General features: G+C 43.9%; 1 protein-coding gene across 1 annotated transcript in view; it reads left to right on the plus strand.

Moving 5' to 3' along the window:
* The window catches only part of LOC147659245 (uncharacterized), a 130604-nt gene that overhangs the window by 34987 nt on the left and 78272 nt on the right, over nt 1-17345 (plus strand). Inside the window, exons 17-19 of the mRNA XM_086951858.1 lie at nt 6087-6227; nt 11478-11540; nt 13858-13905. Of these exons, the coding sequence (XP_086807984.1) occupies nt 6087-6227; nt 11478-11540; nt 13858-13905 (252 nt within the window). The remainder of the gene's footprint in view (nt 1-6086; nt 6228-11477; nt 11541-13857; nt 13906-17345) is intronic.

A 17345-nucleotide genomic window follows, 5' to 3' on the forward strand; every position in this document is an offset into this window, starting at 1 on the left:
TTCCTAATGTCGGGATACAAAGCTTTATCAATTCCTACATACTATATGATTTCAATCTTCTGTAGGGGGCAGTACACGAGTCAATTACCTCTTCGCTGATAAATAGCTGAAGATGAAGGGAACTTTCCACTTCTTTGTAGTTTTATGGGTAATTTTCCAATCCTCTTCTTTGACTGTATATGTCACTGTTTGATTAGAATAAATACCTTTTGAGTTATTTAGACTTCCCGTACCCCTTTCACTATGTCTGGGCGATCATGTTATATATATGCTCTTACCTTAAAATGTTGTTAAAATTGTTTCTGGACGGGCATAAATCCTCAATGTTTCGTTGGGCGACTTGATTTATTCTGTCAAGCCTCGCAGGAGTGCCTGCTCCTGCTGCCACTCACTACTACCTCGCCAAAGCTGCCCCCCCCCACACACACACACACACCTGGACATGTGGCCTGGCCTGCCATCCACGGCCTTGCTTACTGCCAGCAGATGCTCTATGTGCCATCCCACCGCTGTAGCCTGTAAGGACGCGGGCTACTGCTCCTACCTGAGGCCGGAAACACCGGTGCGTGATCGATCACAGTGGTAATACTTGCCAGGAAGTATCGCCCTGAGACACCATACCTGACTCTACACACTGTCTACCTGCCTGGAAACCAACGGAGCCGACAGCGCTGAGCTGCAGAAACAGGACAGGTTGCTGACAGAGCTGGAAGGTGACAGAAGAGAGTCGTCCGGCAGAATTCAGAAACAGGTAGCCTGAATCCTCCCCGGAGGCCCTGTGGTGACGGGGGCCACAGGTAAGCCTGGGGACACTCGGCGATCAGGCCATAGTGACGCAGTGGCGGCTCGCAGAGGGAGTGCTGTGGGGCGGTGGGCGGGATGGGGGAGCGACCCGGTGGGGGGTCAGTGGAGTCGAACATACGACGGCTAGGAGTAAAGTAAGTAAATAAAGAAATACAACTATTAACCTTGCGCTCGCTGCATCGGCAACTTGGTGATGCAGCGAGCTCATGGTAAATAGTTGTATTTCTTTATTTACTTACTTTACTCCTTGCCTTTGTATGTCCGAATCCACTGACCCCCCTACCCCCCTCCCCTGCCCGGCCCCACAGCACTCCCTCTGTTAGCCGCCACTGCCTGCACGTGCCACCACTGCCTAGCCATCCCATACACCTATGCAGCCTACCTCATTTCACAGTGACACTGACCTATGCGGTGAGCTCCACTGAGCCCCACATACCATTAAGGTCTGAATTTGACTTGAGCAGCCCCCCAGAAATACTCTTCTTCCCAGATGTGCCTTGAGACTGAAACCCATGCACTCCTGATTGAACCAGCGGAGCATCCCATCCATACCCCCCCCCCCCCCAGGCCATTTTGAGTACTCTTTGTTGTGACCTTGCACTAGCTACTACACAACTGATTCCCACTAGCATCAAGCCTGTGGCTCGATGCCCACTTGCACTTGGGTTGGCTATAGGGGCTGGAATGCACCCCCTTTTCTTTTATTGCTGCCCCAAAGCTACATAATCAAACTCGCCATCTCTGGGTCATGAACTACATCATTAACTGGTATTCGGGGCCCAGTGCCCTTGGTCTCCTCTGTGGGTAGCTTTTCAATCCTCTGGGATTTTGGGATACCACTACTGACCACACCAACGAGCCACCCGAGGGCACCACTACCTGCCCCACCCACACAGTGGGGTATCCCACCCCAACTCCTACCCCCATGCCACAACGGGAGGTACCTGGCACTGAGAACCTAGACAACTTCTTATGGGCGCTTCATCGTGAATGCTCGCGGCCCCCCCCGTAGATATCAAGATCCACCCTTCAGGTGGAAGTAACCGCAGCATATAGACTGGGGGTGTTCCGTTTGCCCAGACTTAACCTCACTTCACCATTTAAATCTCTTGTGGGTCCATCTTCCTACCTAGTACTCCAAAACGTATACTCACTTCTGGATATATCTACTACTTACCTCCACACAATTGCACTTAAACCAGGCCCTGCACATCGGCCTACCACCGACACACCCTAGAAAGGCTCTCCACCCCACTACATATGGTATGTGGGGACCTTAAACGGAGACATCTTAATTTGACAAACCCAAACAATCTGAAACTATGCAACCTGCTCCCATAGCATGCAGTCGACACACTATCAACACAGGTAGACCGCTAGATCCATTTACCTTTATCAGTGGCCGGACGTATTGCAATAATTAAAGATGGTACTCCTCCCTTCATTCCGTTACCTCTTACTAAATATTCCTATACTACTCACCAACTCATTCTTTGCTTTGTTGCGCGGACTACTCATCAAACTCATTTGGGCTGGTAAACGCCCACACATAAGCTGGAACACAATAGTACTCCTAAAAGAGAGAAGCAGTTTTAACATACCTTACCAACACCTAAATTATCTGGCAGCACAATGTTACTACGTACATTAATTGGTCCCATGCAGATGCAAGGCTCCTCCAACCCAAACCTGATGTGCATTTTGCCGCACCAACTCCACTTGCTTCTATACTTCCAAAAAGAATTCCTCTCAAAGCAAAGGATGTCCAAACCTTGTGCACCACGTGCTGGGCATGGCAAAAACTTCAGCTTATTTTAGGAAGCAATCTACTCTAATCTCCAGACCTAGCACTGTTAGGCAACCCTTGGCTCCCCATCACCTGCGAAACCTTGGTCAAACGCACTTTGACACAGTATAGCTTGCCGCTTTCGGGACCTTTTCCTAGAGGGTTCTGCCCTGATGCACTCAAAAGATACACGCTTTGCCTCAGCCTCAGTTATGAACCGTTTCATAATGCACCACATGCACAGTGCACTGAGAGCTGCCATATTGACATACCCGCTACCACCGGACGACCTACTTCCCTTACCCTTGGTAATAAATGACCCTGATGGGAGACGACCAGCATGGAAACTATATCAAATCAGTATGACGTTTTTACCGGCCCATGATGCAAAACTCAGGACCTACTAGGAGGAGGACTTAGGCCAACACCTGACAGATAAGATGTGTATTGCCTGATGTGCTCAAACCCGCTTGGTCTCTCCTAATCATTGTCATTAGTTTATTCTCTTCAAATTTCTGTGAGACGCCTTCATCACCCCCAGCGACCAACATAAATATGATCACACACGTCCTTCCGACAGTCCCAAATGTCTCATCCGAGATGCAAATTTCATACACATGACGTGGACCTGCAGGCAGATTGCACACTACTGGGGTGAGATCTTCTCCTGTCTGACTCAAATGGTGGAAACTGATCTAGATTCAGACCCACTCCTTGCCCTGGTGGGTTATGTACAAGATCTCCCGAAAAATACCAGATGATTCATCACCATGGCCCTACTGCTGGCCAAATGCAAACTAGCTCTGCACTGGGGCAAACGCCAACCGCCCATGGTAAAAAACTGTCTCACCAGTATGACATATTGCGATACCACTGGTGAGCTTTACTCCTCTCTCCAGGCTCCTAATCTCCAGACCAAAAGATATACGGCAACCTCTATGCAATTATCTGCTACCAAATGCCAATAGGTCCCAGGGATCTCATGCCACCATAGCAGAGGATGCCAGCCACGAACAGCCTTCTGTTCCCACATCACCACACCCATCTACCCCCCACTCTGGATCTTCCCGGGGAATGCACACATATTAACTGTCCCTTACACATCTGCCATGGACCCCCCCCTTTTCCCTCCTCCTTCCTCTCACTGACTACACACTGGCTGTTGCATATTCTTCCACTACAATGCCAACACCTGGGTTCTACAACTCCCCATATTGCTAGTGAGGAAAACATCTTGGTTTCTCTGTTCTTTTTATTGTATTAGTGTTTCTTTCATAATGGGCTCTGAACACAATGTACACACTGGTTATCTATCACCAGATGTGGCCAACACATTCCATGCACAGTACTCTTTGCCAGCCCCACCCATCCTATCACCTTCGCCCAAAAGCTCTTCTACAGTGGATACGATACAGCTTATCCAGAAGTTGTACCCATGCATGACTTGGTATGCAATGCCACTTTATGACATTGTGTTGGCTATGCCTTTGTAATTACAAAATGTTAATAAAAACAATTCAACAAAAAAACGAATCCAGACACATTGGTCATTCCTTTTCAGTCCCACTCTTCTCATTCCACACATACATACTGTGCAAAAATCAGATTATTGTATTATACATTACAGCAGGACTAACATAAGAAAGGCACTGTGTACTGCCTAACACATTACATGCTACAGTGATCTTGCATAGGAAAGTTACTCTGCTCTCCAAAGTGATTTTATCGCAGTGCACCAATTTAAGCCTTTGCTTCAAGGTGTTGTTTAAATATAGTTTTTAAAACACATGCACTCCAAATATGCCATGGCGTAAACAATATATGCACCTATGCTGAGTGAAATATCCTATTACTCCAGTGCAAAGGACACATTTAAGTTTATTTTCACAGTACAGTAAAAGTGACATGAGAAAAACACTTTTACTGCCTTACAGATTCCATGTTAAAATTACTTTATAGAGGGAAACAACTGTTCTAATAATCATAATCTCTCTTCAGTGTGATTTTATATTGCTGCACACATTTAACCCGCTTCATTCTTGTTTTGGCTAAATATATTTTGTTAAAGCATATACACATGAATTTTTTTTACAGCATACATCATATTTGCAGATACCCAGAGTATAATATGATATTTATTACAGCTGTGTTGAGGGAGGGAAATCATAACTCACTCAGGATTCACAGCTTGTGAGTAATGACCACTCCCCACACGCAATAACAATAAAAAATATGTTATTACACTCTGCACATCTGCAAATCTGTGTGTGTTTGTAAAGATATATATATATATATATATATATATATATATATATATATATATATATATATATATATATATATATAGAGAGAGAGAGAGATATAGATTTAATAGTGTTCCAGTCACGCTTAACTTAATGTGGTCCCACTGCCACTGGGCCACATCAAAGCAAAGTTCGAATCGATGTAAAAGGAGCGTGTATCCTTCCTATGTACAATAGTGCACAAAAGTATAGTCTTGATCCGTCTATTCCTTAACATTCAATCACAAACAGGTCTCTTGGGAGTCTCATTCAGTTGAATTATCAGTTCCAAATGTATTCAATCTGTGATACATCAAAAAAGAAGCCGTCAAATCAATCCAGCCATCAGTTAAATCAATAAAGCCAACACGTTTCGTCCAATATGGACATCATCAGGGCACATAATCCAAATTGGAGCACCATCATTTTGAGTCTTCAGAGTGTTATGCTAATCCGGTATATTAACCTCGCACTGTCCTTTTTTTGTTATTCTCATCTGCTGTATCATGCGCTCCCTCTTCTGTGGCTCCTGCTCCTTTGGTGTTCAAGTTCCCGCTCTTTACCTCTTTACCAGGGCTCGAGTCGGGGTACCACGCGGTTGGACAGTGTCCCCCCACTTATTTAACCGGGGGGGATGCTGTCCCCCCTGCCAAACAGCTGGACTTCACTCTTTGGCTTCTCTGGGACGAGGAGCAAGCCACCTTTTGTGACGTCACTTCCGGTCGTGACGTCACTTCCAGTGACCGCGTCTCCCCACTTCTTTTTATTAGGACTTGTGCCCTGCTCTTTACTCGTTCGTACCTGATGCTTATCTTTATAGCGTGACCACAGCCAATGAACGATCTGACAGATCTTCAGCTAAACTTCGTTTTCCTCAAGAAGGGTGTCTTAGTAACATAGGCTCATTTTAGATATGTGCAGCTGTACCTGATGCTATCTCTTCATAGGCAAAATGCAATATTTGTGTTTCCACACATTCATTAGAGAGACAATATACTACTAAATTAAATTCAAACATTCTAAAATGTAATCCACATAAACAACTTAAAATGTTATCACTGCAGCAAATACATCAAATGCACGTGTAGGTTTTTTCCAACATTTGTTAAGTCAAGTATGCGTTGTAAAAACTTCGCACTTACACCTTTGTGCATTGTGAACAGGTGAGGTCAAGACGGGCACTAGCTTACATTTTTCCCTTACTTTACTTTCAGCTGTGTACTGTGACTATGAAAACACCCACAACAAGAATGGTACCAACTACGTATTATCGAGGGATGTGAACTGTACGTGGCATTACCAGGCTTGCCAGTGCCCCTTTCCTCCTCACGGGTACCCATGGACCAACACGGAAGGTGAGTGGGCCATCCACGATTATTCCTAAGTGCATGTGTACGCGCCACACGCAGGCAGAGAGGATGACAGGCGGAAGGTGTGTTTTCTTAGGTGCACCTTATATTTGTCAATTTCTGAATGAAAGTACACTCTTTTCTGTTACTGTGAGAGAGATGGCCTGGGACAGGCACAAACAAGCTCAAACTAAGGAAAGGAAAGTTGAATGCTGTTCGGACCAGGACAAAAGTGGAGAGCCAGATATAGTTGAGGAGAGGAAAATTACTTCCAGCAGTCTTTATTGGGACAAGACTGAAAACTGAGAGAGTGTGGCATCTGGAGAGACACTAGGGTTAGGAGTGGAATTCAGGTTCCAAAGACGACATAGTTTGGTAGAAGAAAGAGGGACTAAGGCGAACAGGAGCCAATGAAAATCAAGAGTTAGAGACATTATGTAAACGTAAAGGAGTAAGGTGAGTACGAAGGGTTAGGAGACACAACGTCTGGGAGAGTCAAACTGGGACGATGAAAAAGAGATGGGAGTGAAAGAAAGATAGTGAGAGACCGTGGTAGAAGAGAGACACTGGTAGACAAAGGCACGACGAAAGAAAAGTGGGAGAGGACATGGAAGAGCAGTAAGATTTAGAACAAATCAAGCATTCAGGCAGAGGCAAGTTTGGAGACAGCAGAAGCACTAGTTTCATGTTAGGGGAGTAATTGTGCTTTTAATCAATGGAGGGTGACTGTTCCTGAAGGGTAGAGAAAGCGGGCCTATTTGGTCGCTAAGAGTGCTAATGAAAGATACTCTCCCACAGACAGGGTTGGATGGAAGAAATTTATAAGGCGGGGGAATTCCTCCTTTTAGAAAGAGTGCCCTCACACACCCCTGGGGGTGCCATGCTTCATCATCGGGTATTGCTCCTCGTGGGGTAGGCACTGCAGTACCCCACGGGCCCCGAAACAGGGATCTTTATCAGAGATATTTTTGCGAGAAATGCTACAGTGGTGAATGCAGGTGTGTGAGGGGAAAAGAGAGTGAGTGAATTAAAAAGACTGCACTGGTACCCCAAAAAACTTTATTCGGGGGTCCTTGTAGTATGATTAAAAAAGGTTACAAGAGAAGGCCTCTTGATCTAGTTGTCAGAGGAATTAGTATTTTCCTTCTGCTTTCTGGTAGTGGTAATGATAGTGGAAGGTGAATCAATTAGGTCAACATGTTTCATGCCTATAAGAGGTCCCTAGTGGATCCGTTGGTGTTTCACTAGGACCGAATGTGAAAAAAGTGAAGAATAGGCGTCTGACATGACAACACTCATTTCACCCCATGGTACTTATATTCAGGTGTTGTCAGGGCGTCAATGCACCTGTAGGGGAATGACCACTTGGAGTTCCTAAATCCAACCCCAACGAGTAGTAAAGGCTCGCCTCATCAGTATGGAGCGCAAAAAGGAGAGGACTACTGAGCCTCTTCAGGATCACAGCATTTTACCTGCCCTCCACTGCTCGAATGCCGGTGTTTGAGCAGCAGGTAAAACGCCGCGATCCTGGAGAGGCTCAGTAGTCCTCTCCATTCACGCCGATGAGGTCTTTAGATCTCTTTCTGATGAGATAAGAGAAGACCTAAAGCGGAACAACGTGGTACTTTGCAGGTCATAAAATAATAAACTCTCTGCAGTTTGATTGTTGCTTTGGTGCTAATACCACCGCAACATTGCCCCTTTCTTACAAGCAGCCCTGAGATAGGTTGAGGTACACTCTAAATGGCGAATCAAACAAGAGCAATGGAATCTACTCTGCCAACAGAAGTGGCCGACTTGGCTTAAATTCCTAAGACCCATTGTTTTTACTAGAGGGCAATTCGAAAGGTAACACAAATGCACCACCAACTGATACTGTCCGTCACTCATAAGCTTCCCCAGAAGCCGAGTTTCAAATATGAATAGAGCATCAACTGTGGCCTTTCCCCTTGCAGGCGTCACTTTAACATTTGGGTTGAGGGAGGTTAATAAGCCCGGTTGTTCCTCATACTTTCAGGAATCTTGCCGCAATGAGGTTCATCAGCAGCGGGTGGTCTTCCATGTCGAGGTATGAGCACGGTAATGTCATAAAACATTCATGAACAGCATGATGTTGCACAACTAGGCTCTATTCAGTTTTACTGATGGAGATGATTTGGCAATCACTGGCTAGCCTATAAAGACCTTGGAAGCAGCAGTGTGTGTCACTCATGGTCAAGGTTTTGTGTCACTAATAGGAAAAAAATATTTAACTCTACTAGTTCATGTTGATTGTGAAGCAATTGTGAAGTGATTCTGGGCAAATCACTTAATCTCCCTGTGCCTAACAAAAATAAAAGTGTCCTCATGTAACTCAACTGGTGCTCATGTAAAGCGCTCTGATACCCATTACCTTCGGGTCACGTTTGCGCTATATAAAACTCTGTAAAATAAAAAAAATATCATGGGGACATTTTTGGTCGATTTTAAGTATTTCTCAAGGTTTTTCCCATGGCAATTCAAAGGGATGAATATGTTTAACAATGCAAATGTTATTTCCATAATATACTTCTTTTTTAACAGTCTAATCAACAAGAACCGGGAGTGTTGAAAATTCGCCATAGTGCCTTGTAAACAAATATTTTTATACGTGGGGATCCCCCCTGATAATTGCAAGCTGGCTTGAAAATTCGCAATTATTTTGAGCACGAAAATCATATCTCCAATGCTCAACAAACTGGGCCACAGATGCTTTTGAAATGGCATAATTTTAGTCAATTTTGAAAAAGCTGTTGTAACTAAGAGCCAGATGCATCAAAGGGTTTTGCCCATTCTGTGTCTATGGGAAAATGTGTTCATGCATATGTCCGAAATCCTCATAATAATTTTTTCTAGAACAAATTTGTTTCAATCTGTAGACTGTGCCTAAAATAAATGTTTTCTCTTTGTATCTCCTCATGTGTACATTTCTCGAATGGCTACCATATACAGTGCCGGCCTTGAGCAGCAACTCCCTCTTAGCAAAGAGGAAATGTTATCATGTGTGCAACATACATCATGAAGAAGGAGGCACTAGCTCTGCTCGCTATGGCATATGCCCCGTTGCTAACTTATTCTACCAAAACTCTCCAATGATTATTTTTAACACCTCTCCCGCACCTCCTTGATATAGAGTGATGTATTACATCAGACCTGCAAACTCAAAAGGTGCCTTAGTGTGTGCAATACACTATTGGTTTTCTTCACATGTTCGCCTAGTGAAAACCTAGTATCACACAGTGCAGGGGAAGGCTAGCTGGAAACCCCTGCACTGAGTGGGTTTGCAGCTCGCCTTTGGAGGCTTCAAGCAGCCAATACAGCGGCAGACTTCGTAAGCTTTTATTACTTTCAGAGAGGGAGGAGGTTAGTCAGGGCAGGGGACTGAAGTGTCCATCCTTAATTTGAGCCAGTGGTTTCTGGTGCTCGGTACCAGCACTAAAATTGTCAACACCGTTACTTATGTGAGTTTGCCACACGGTGGCAATGTTTGTCTAATTTAGAGACGAGCACAACAACTGTTGTTTATTAATTCAATATACGTTAAAAATTATAAATTCCTGCTTTCAAAGCCATTCTTTGGGGGCTGGGAACAGTCAAAATTGTCACAACTGTAGGAGTGTGATAGTTAGTAGTTGTAATGTTACAGTAGTTGACTGTGAGCAGTGCAGGCGGAATTGACCTCCTGATAAGGGCCCTGATACTTATGTTTTTTTTACAAATTAAGTACTAAAAGTGACACTTGTCGGGATGAAGCTCCGCCCACTCCTCACCTGGCGATGTTTTTTTTAATTGTCATGTCTGTTACATGTCTATTCATCGGACTACATTCACACGACATTAGCACAATAATCAAGGGTACATGGCTCCCACGATTCCAGGATGGTAGCAGTGGCGGCTGGTAATATTTCAAAGTGGAGGGCGTAAAAGTTCTTGACAAGTACCCGGTGGCCAGCAAGACAGATACCCCGCCAGGTTCAACAATAGACTTAAGCATGCATCAAAAGGAACAAAATTAATCCAGATTGCCAATCACAAAACCGATTTCTGATGTAATGCTATGAATGGAAAGTTTTAGCTGATAATGGAGAAATGACCTGCCTGCGGAAAGTAGAGGGCTCCACGTTTCTGACCCTTACTGAAACAATGCGAGCCTTCTCGGTCAAAGAAGAAACATAAGAAGGGTGTGCTCCTAACCATTTTTTTCATGACTGACCCAGTACAAGAAGCCATACAGAAAATCCACAGACTCTCCCGAGACTATACAGCCAGCGTCGTGCCACACTGACAATCATCCCTATTTTTCAACTTGTTGAGTTGTAAAGAAGGGACTAAAAACCATAAACGTAATTCCTAGCTTTACTTCAGCTTTCGAGGCAATGTCAACCTTACATGAACATAGCAACGCAAATGTATGAATAAACCAAGCAAAGCGAAAAGAAGGGCACCTACAAAAGAAAGGCACAGCAAATGTTTCTGTATGGTGCATGCTATATGGTATATTAACAGTAGAAAATAATGAACTGAATACACCGTATTTCCAGTCACAGCCGGGATTACGGGCGGGTGGGGGGAGGTGGAACTGGGGCGTCGCTCCGCGGAGGGGATGGTGGGGGGGGAAGAGGTTTAATGTAAAAAAAAAAAAGTAAAACTCACTGTCCTGAGACTCCCGACTCGGTGTTCGTCACCAGGAAGGCAGCCTCCCTCCCCTCCACCAACCACAACGCTGCAATGGCAGCGTTGTGATTGGTGAGGCCGCACCCCACCAGGGTCATTTTCTCTATGTATGCTGCAGCATACATAAAGAACGGGGAGAGTGAGGGGTGTTGCTCGAGGGCAGAAGGGAGTGGCTTGCCCACTGTTGTTCATACTGACTGTTTGGGCGGCCACAGGCTGCCCAAAAACTAACGTCAGTGTAAACAACAGTGGGCAAACCACTCCCCCTTGCCCTCGAGCAGGACCGCCCACCCCCAACCAGGAACTTCTGCTTTCTCGCCGTGCGAGAAGGCAGAAACAAATGGTAGTTATTACCATTTATGTTTGTTTCTGCCTTCTCGCATGGAGAGAAAGCAGGGGGGCCGCGACCAAACGCCCCTATAGAGGAGCCACCACTGGATGGCAGGAAAAGAGGTCATGAGGGAGCTAGTTGATGTACACTTCTTTTGACCGCTTCTTACTTCTTCCTATTGTTTAGCTTCTGCCTTCTCGTTTTGACTTACTCTTACTTTTTCTCCCAAACAGGATGTTACAGGTGCACACCTGAGGAGTACTACGATGAAGATGAAGGGAAATGTGTGCCCTGTGGTAAGTGAGGATGACATTATCCTTCCTTCTGATACGATATAGGCCACACAGCATTTTCCTCACAAGATCAGGCAGCGTGGTCCTCCAAGTGGGTACAAATTTAGGGAGTGTGGGCTGCTGCCTATGCCTTGCGTATGCTGTGCTCAAAATTAAATTTTTGGGGTTTGTTCATCTTTTTGCTGGAGTCTACCCACAAACACTCCTACTCTTCTTGGTTCATAATGTCAGCCCCATTTCCCCATCTTGGCACCAACAATCTACTGCAGGGCAAGGCAAAAGATGGCAAAGCCTGACGGGAAGGACCGGTGCCACAGTAAGGCAAGACTAGGTAGCCTCTCAGAGAGGGGGAATCAGATTGTCATTAGAAATAACAAATGTGGCCCCACCGCCAAGAAAATAGGGGCAACGCCCAGAAAGGACACCAGAAATATTCGCACTGTTCCTGCAGGTAGGATACCCCACTCCTTTGCCTGCTCTTCCGCACTCTATTGCTCAGCTCTGATAATGCAACTGCATCCTGGACCTACAGAGTGCAGCACTGTGGAAAGTGAAATTACCTAAGCTATTCTCTTTTATTCCTAAAATGTAGGTGAGGAATAAATATTATTTCTTCCTCATACAAATCTGGTCTACTCAATGCATTGCCATGTGAATTGAAGGAGAGTGGCGTTAGGTTGACATATGGGTCACACCTTCTGGCCATGCAAGCTAGGTAGAAAATCTGCCAGTAAGAAGGGTTCATCTTTGCTTCTATTTAGCTGCAGACCCAGCTCAGACTTGGGCTATTCAGAACTTACAGACAGATATGAGGCAGTGCTAACTTCTGTGGATAAAAGTTATACTTGACTTGTTAATTACTAGCCCACTATACAAGAACCTGTCTCAGGAGTGGTTTGATAGGTTCCAGAAATCCTGGTTGAAAGCAGTTCCTTGATTTTGTTTAATTGAATTCAAGTTCACAAATCATTAATAAGTAGCAGACTGTAATAAGTAACAATAAACGACTGGCACGGGGCATAATATTGTGACAGAGTCATCTGTTGCAGTCGATCAGTTCTTTAAATGCAAAGATGCCATAGAACATTCAGCCACTAGCTCACATTAATTGAAATATCAAATTATTTAGACCTAAAACAGGGCAATCAGTAGCTGTACATTGTGCAATCCTCTTGGTTCCCCTGTCTTTTTGTACAGGTTGGGGAAAAAGGTCTTCGCAGCTGCAGAGCTACAGCCACCTATGCCACACAGAAAACTGACGTCTATTCTGGTACAATAATGCCAGAAATGTCCCCCGTGGACTAGAAAAAAACCTGCAGTGCATTGGGGACATTTGAGACCAGATGTGTTGCAAATCAGACCGTTTGCGAGTACAAAAATACTTTTTTATGTACAAAACACCAAACTACGATTCTACAGTATTGCTAATTAGGTTTGCAGCTTGGCATTTGGAAGGAATATGTTTAGGGGGTCCCTTCCAAATACCGACTCGTAGTGGTATGTATTAATATTTTGCAACTGAAATGCAGTAGCTAAACATTAATATTTTACCTATACCTCAAAGGAGATGGTAACCCATTCACAAATGGGAAGTGGTCCACAAGGGACCCTTTCTCCTTTGAGAATGTTAAAATAGATATTTTTATAAGTAGTCAGTGGTCACTCTCAACCCTTTCCCTGCGGGGCATATTGCCCCGCTGTGCTGGGGAGGGAAAGTGCGCAGCGCCCTGGTGCTCATGACGAGCTCAGCTCGTCATGAGCCACGGTGGTCGTGTGCTGAGCTCGTCATGAGCATGGAAAGTGTTAAAAAATGAAAATTACAGTTTTTATTTTTATTTATTAAATGCATCCCATTTTCCATTAAGAAAAAGGGGTATTTTTTTATGATTGATTTATTCATAAGCAATCATAAACATGGTGGTCTGCTTACCTCAGTAGGTCACCATCCCGGTGTTGGCTATCATTCCTAATTGGTCACAAACTGAAGCCTACTTCATTACTATTCATGAGGGAGGTCAATTTGCGACCTACTAGGAATCGTTATTTCATACATTAGGAATAGCGATTTACAAATCGTGATTAGGTAAAAATCTCAATTTGGAAATTGCTCTTTCCAGTATTAGTACATCTGACCCTTGTTCTCTTATGTTCAAACAAAGGCACGGTCCTCGTGGAGTCTGTTTTTGGAAATAAAATAAGTGCTGATAGGCCGTCAATGTTGTAAATTAATGGTGGATTCTGCCATAACTGTTTTTCCCCACCCGAAGCTGCATTCTGAATGGCATCTATACTCTTACACTCGGTAAATGTTTTTTTGCAGGTGCACTGACCACGACAACAAGAAGAACAGCGACAACTCCTGTTACAAGTAAGCAGGAAGCAAGCAAATTTATGTCCTTTGTAGTTTACCACTTTATAGTGCCAGCCCTCACTGATTTGTGTTTAATATGATTCGTAGATTAGATGTTCACGGGAGGGGGATATTGCTCACTTTCAGGGGTACAATTCCCTCAGTAATTGAACCCCTTAGCAGCGTTCTGAGATACAACATGATGACAATGCTTGACTGCCCCGAGTCACTTCCTGTCTCTTGCATCTGTTACATGAAGCTCTCGAGGCCTTGTGCACGTTGTATCCTTTAAGCCATTGCTTCCAGTAAATATGCAAGTGTCCCTGCTCTCGAGACTCTTGGGTGAAAGAAGACATCTTGTAAAAACGTCAGGCCTGACAAAAGGGCCGAGGGGTTCCTTTACTTACCCCACCTGTGCTAAATCCCTGGCCCCATTAAACTGCACGGTAGCCTCACCTCTCGACGAAGGCTCTGTGTGCATCAGTAGGACCCTGCAACCACACACGTCAGCTCTGACGTTCATTGATGGAGGTAAGAGTCATCGACGGAAGAATAGGCCGCTCTTTAAAGGTAAGATCTTTTGCAAAGAATGCATGCTTTTACAGATTGGAAGTCTCAGATTCATGATGAAAATTCCCTTTCAAGTGATCAAATTGTATTAACCCGCCGCCATTTTGTTTGGATTCAAATTTGAGCACGGAAAGGCTAGTCTGGTTTCTAAAAGCAGTGCACTAAAGTGATTTAGTTGGTTAGTACAAGGTGGAGAACACAATACAATGATGTCTGGTAAGACAATGACGACATCTTAAGTGCAAATTTTCGGTCAGCCGCCAATGGTAAGGATGGAGTTGGCATGCCAACGTCAGCTTTCAATGACTTCTCAAATTGTTTAATAGGACTAACATGTCTTCTGGTTTCTTTACAATGGGAGACCAAAGTCCCTGAAATGTATCGAGCTGTTGGATTAAAAAAGCAGAAAGTAACATAAATGTTACCTTCAGCAGCTAGTTATTTGAAATCTGTTAATCTAAATTGTTCTATTCTGTGTACAATACCAGCAACAAGGGGAACAATTCGGCAGTAGTCAGATACTATTAAGATCATCAAGCGATCTAGAAATTCATCTACACATTCATAGAACAGCTTAATCCTGCTCACTTGAATCCAAACAGTTATTTTTACCTGAACCAGAGAGACAACAAACCTCACAAGGGTTTCTTGTCCTTGGCTAGTCAAGTATCTATCAAATTAAAATAAATTAGGGCTACGCGGCACACTATAATAGCCAGGTATTTATTCAGATTGAGTTACAATCTTATTTAATATGAATGTGTGTACAAGAGCTTCATCTATTGTAATGTGATGGATGCACAATGGAAGAGTCGTTGGTTCATAGAGATTGTGCTGCTCCATCCAATGATTGGCTGGTGACAGACAATCCTTACACATGCATCTTTAAACCATGTCATTTGATTTCAGCCAATTTATCTTTTCAAAAGTAGTCATAGTGTATGGAGGGATCACTTATGTGGGTCACTTTCCCCTACCACTATGTCTCAAGGCACCACAATTAAACCAGTCCATTTGTTTCTTTGATGGAAATCCTTGCACCAAAGATACCAACATTGTAAACGCGTTTGAAATAATTTTTTCCTGAAAAACATAGAGCTGAGACAATAGTATTTGTGTACACTTCAATTGGCAAAGGAAGTGGTGATAAACTGTGGTTTCGTTCTGAAGTATCAAGCTTTCTGTGCAGGTCAAACTTTCTTTCCCCTTTTTCCAAAACGTTTCCCAATAGCCACTTCATAGTAACATACTTTCCTGTAATAGGGATCCATGATCCGGTGGAATGATTGGCTTCTCCATTGATGAGTGACTGCTTAGCTACTGAGCAGTGGCAGCTGGTATTTGAAGGCGCGGGGGTAGGTGGAGGGAATTAAATAAAATAAAAAATACGCACTTGCCTGTCTGCCGCCGCTGCTGCCTCCTCTCGGTCCTCTTCCCCGCATCCAGGGCAAGAAGCAAGACGCAGACTCCCAATAGCCAATCGTCGTAATTGGTCTGAGCGCCGTGGATTGGCACTCAGACAGAGAATGGGAGGCTGTGCTTGATCTCCATGCAGGCTGCATTATCAGCCGGCCAAACAATCATGCGCACATTAGAGAGTGCAAACCACTCCTCCCCTCTCCTGCTCTGTCAGCATAGCAGCCCCGCCCCATCCCACCAGCAAAGGTACTGCAACAAGGAAAACATAAAATTATAATAACAGAGTTATCATTGTATTTTTCCTTTAGTGACACTGCTTAAAAGCAGTGGGGCTCCGCTCCTCCGCCTTATCGGAGGAGCTGCTACTGCTACTGAGACCTGCTCTCATTCCCTATGGAAGCTCTAAGAATATATGTTTATAAGCTTTCCAGCTGACCTCCCAACAGCATATTTAAACTGACCACAATACAGACTGGCGAAGTTCAAGGCTGTTTTGTATACTGTCTATTCCACTATAAGCTTTTTATATCAGTAGTGTGTGTACACAGACACAATTAAACCACCATGTTTCAATATAATGACCGATGACCTCATGGGGCAATTGAGTGTGGAGTCACACCCATTGATTCCAGCGGTTCAATTCCTTGAGCTCTTTTCCACATACCACAACCGTACCTCCTGGTGTACAACCACTCTGGGTGAGTGAGGACTAGTGCAGTGAATGAACAAAGGTTATCTGTGCATGTGTAAGTAGATTACAAGTTCATAGTTTTAAGTAAAAAAAGTAAAGATATAAAATCCAGATGCAGATGAATTTGATCTGCTAACAAAATTACATCTCATCGTGATTCATGTTGTGTAAACCAATCAAACAAGTTGTCGATACAGTGGAATCTTCCTCCTGCCTCAGAAGAGGTAGAAGCCATTTTGGAAACTCCAAGGTATGCAACTGATGGAGTACCACCTGGCTTGTGGACCTTCTGAACCTGAGGCAAGTATCACTGTATCAAGGCAACTGCAAGGAAACTGTGAAAATGGTGGCAATAATCCATGTTATGTTCTCTGACCGCTCTTGCTTTTACTGTGCCGTGAGATATTGTGACACATTCCGTGAATGTGCCCTCTTACAATACTTTTGTTAGATATAAACACTTAAGGCTCATTTCTTTAGCTTCTTCAGGTGTACAGGATTTGGGCTAAATGACTATTCACACATATTTTCCTAAAATTAAAAGCATGTTAAAATAACCTACTATTTCCTGGTTTCTTTGCACATTTGCAGTTTCTAGAATTAGACGTTATTTTATTTATTTAGAAAAGTTTTATATAGCGCTGGCTACACCCATAGGTATCAGAGCTCTTCACATAAGTATGAAGATAGCACAGTCAAAAAGTATCAAAAGAAATGCACATTGTAAAGTAACAATACAGTAGAAAAGTGTGATAATTAGATGAGATCAGCATAGAGA

This window comes from Lissotriton vulgaris, unplaced genomic scaffold, assembly GCF_964263255.1.
Source record: "Lissotriton vulgaris unplaced genomic scaffold, aLisVul1.2 SCAFFOLD_1329, whole genome shotgun sequence".
Lineage (NCBI taxonomy): Eukaryota > Metazoa > Chordata > Amphibia > Caudata > Salamandridae > Lissotriton > Lissotriton vulgaris.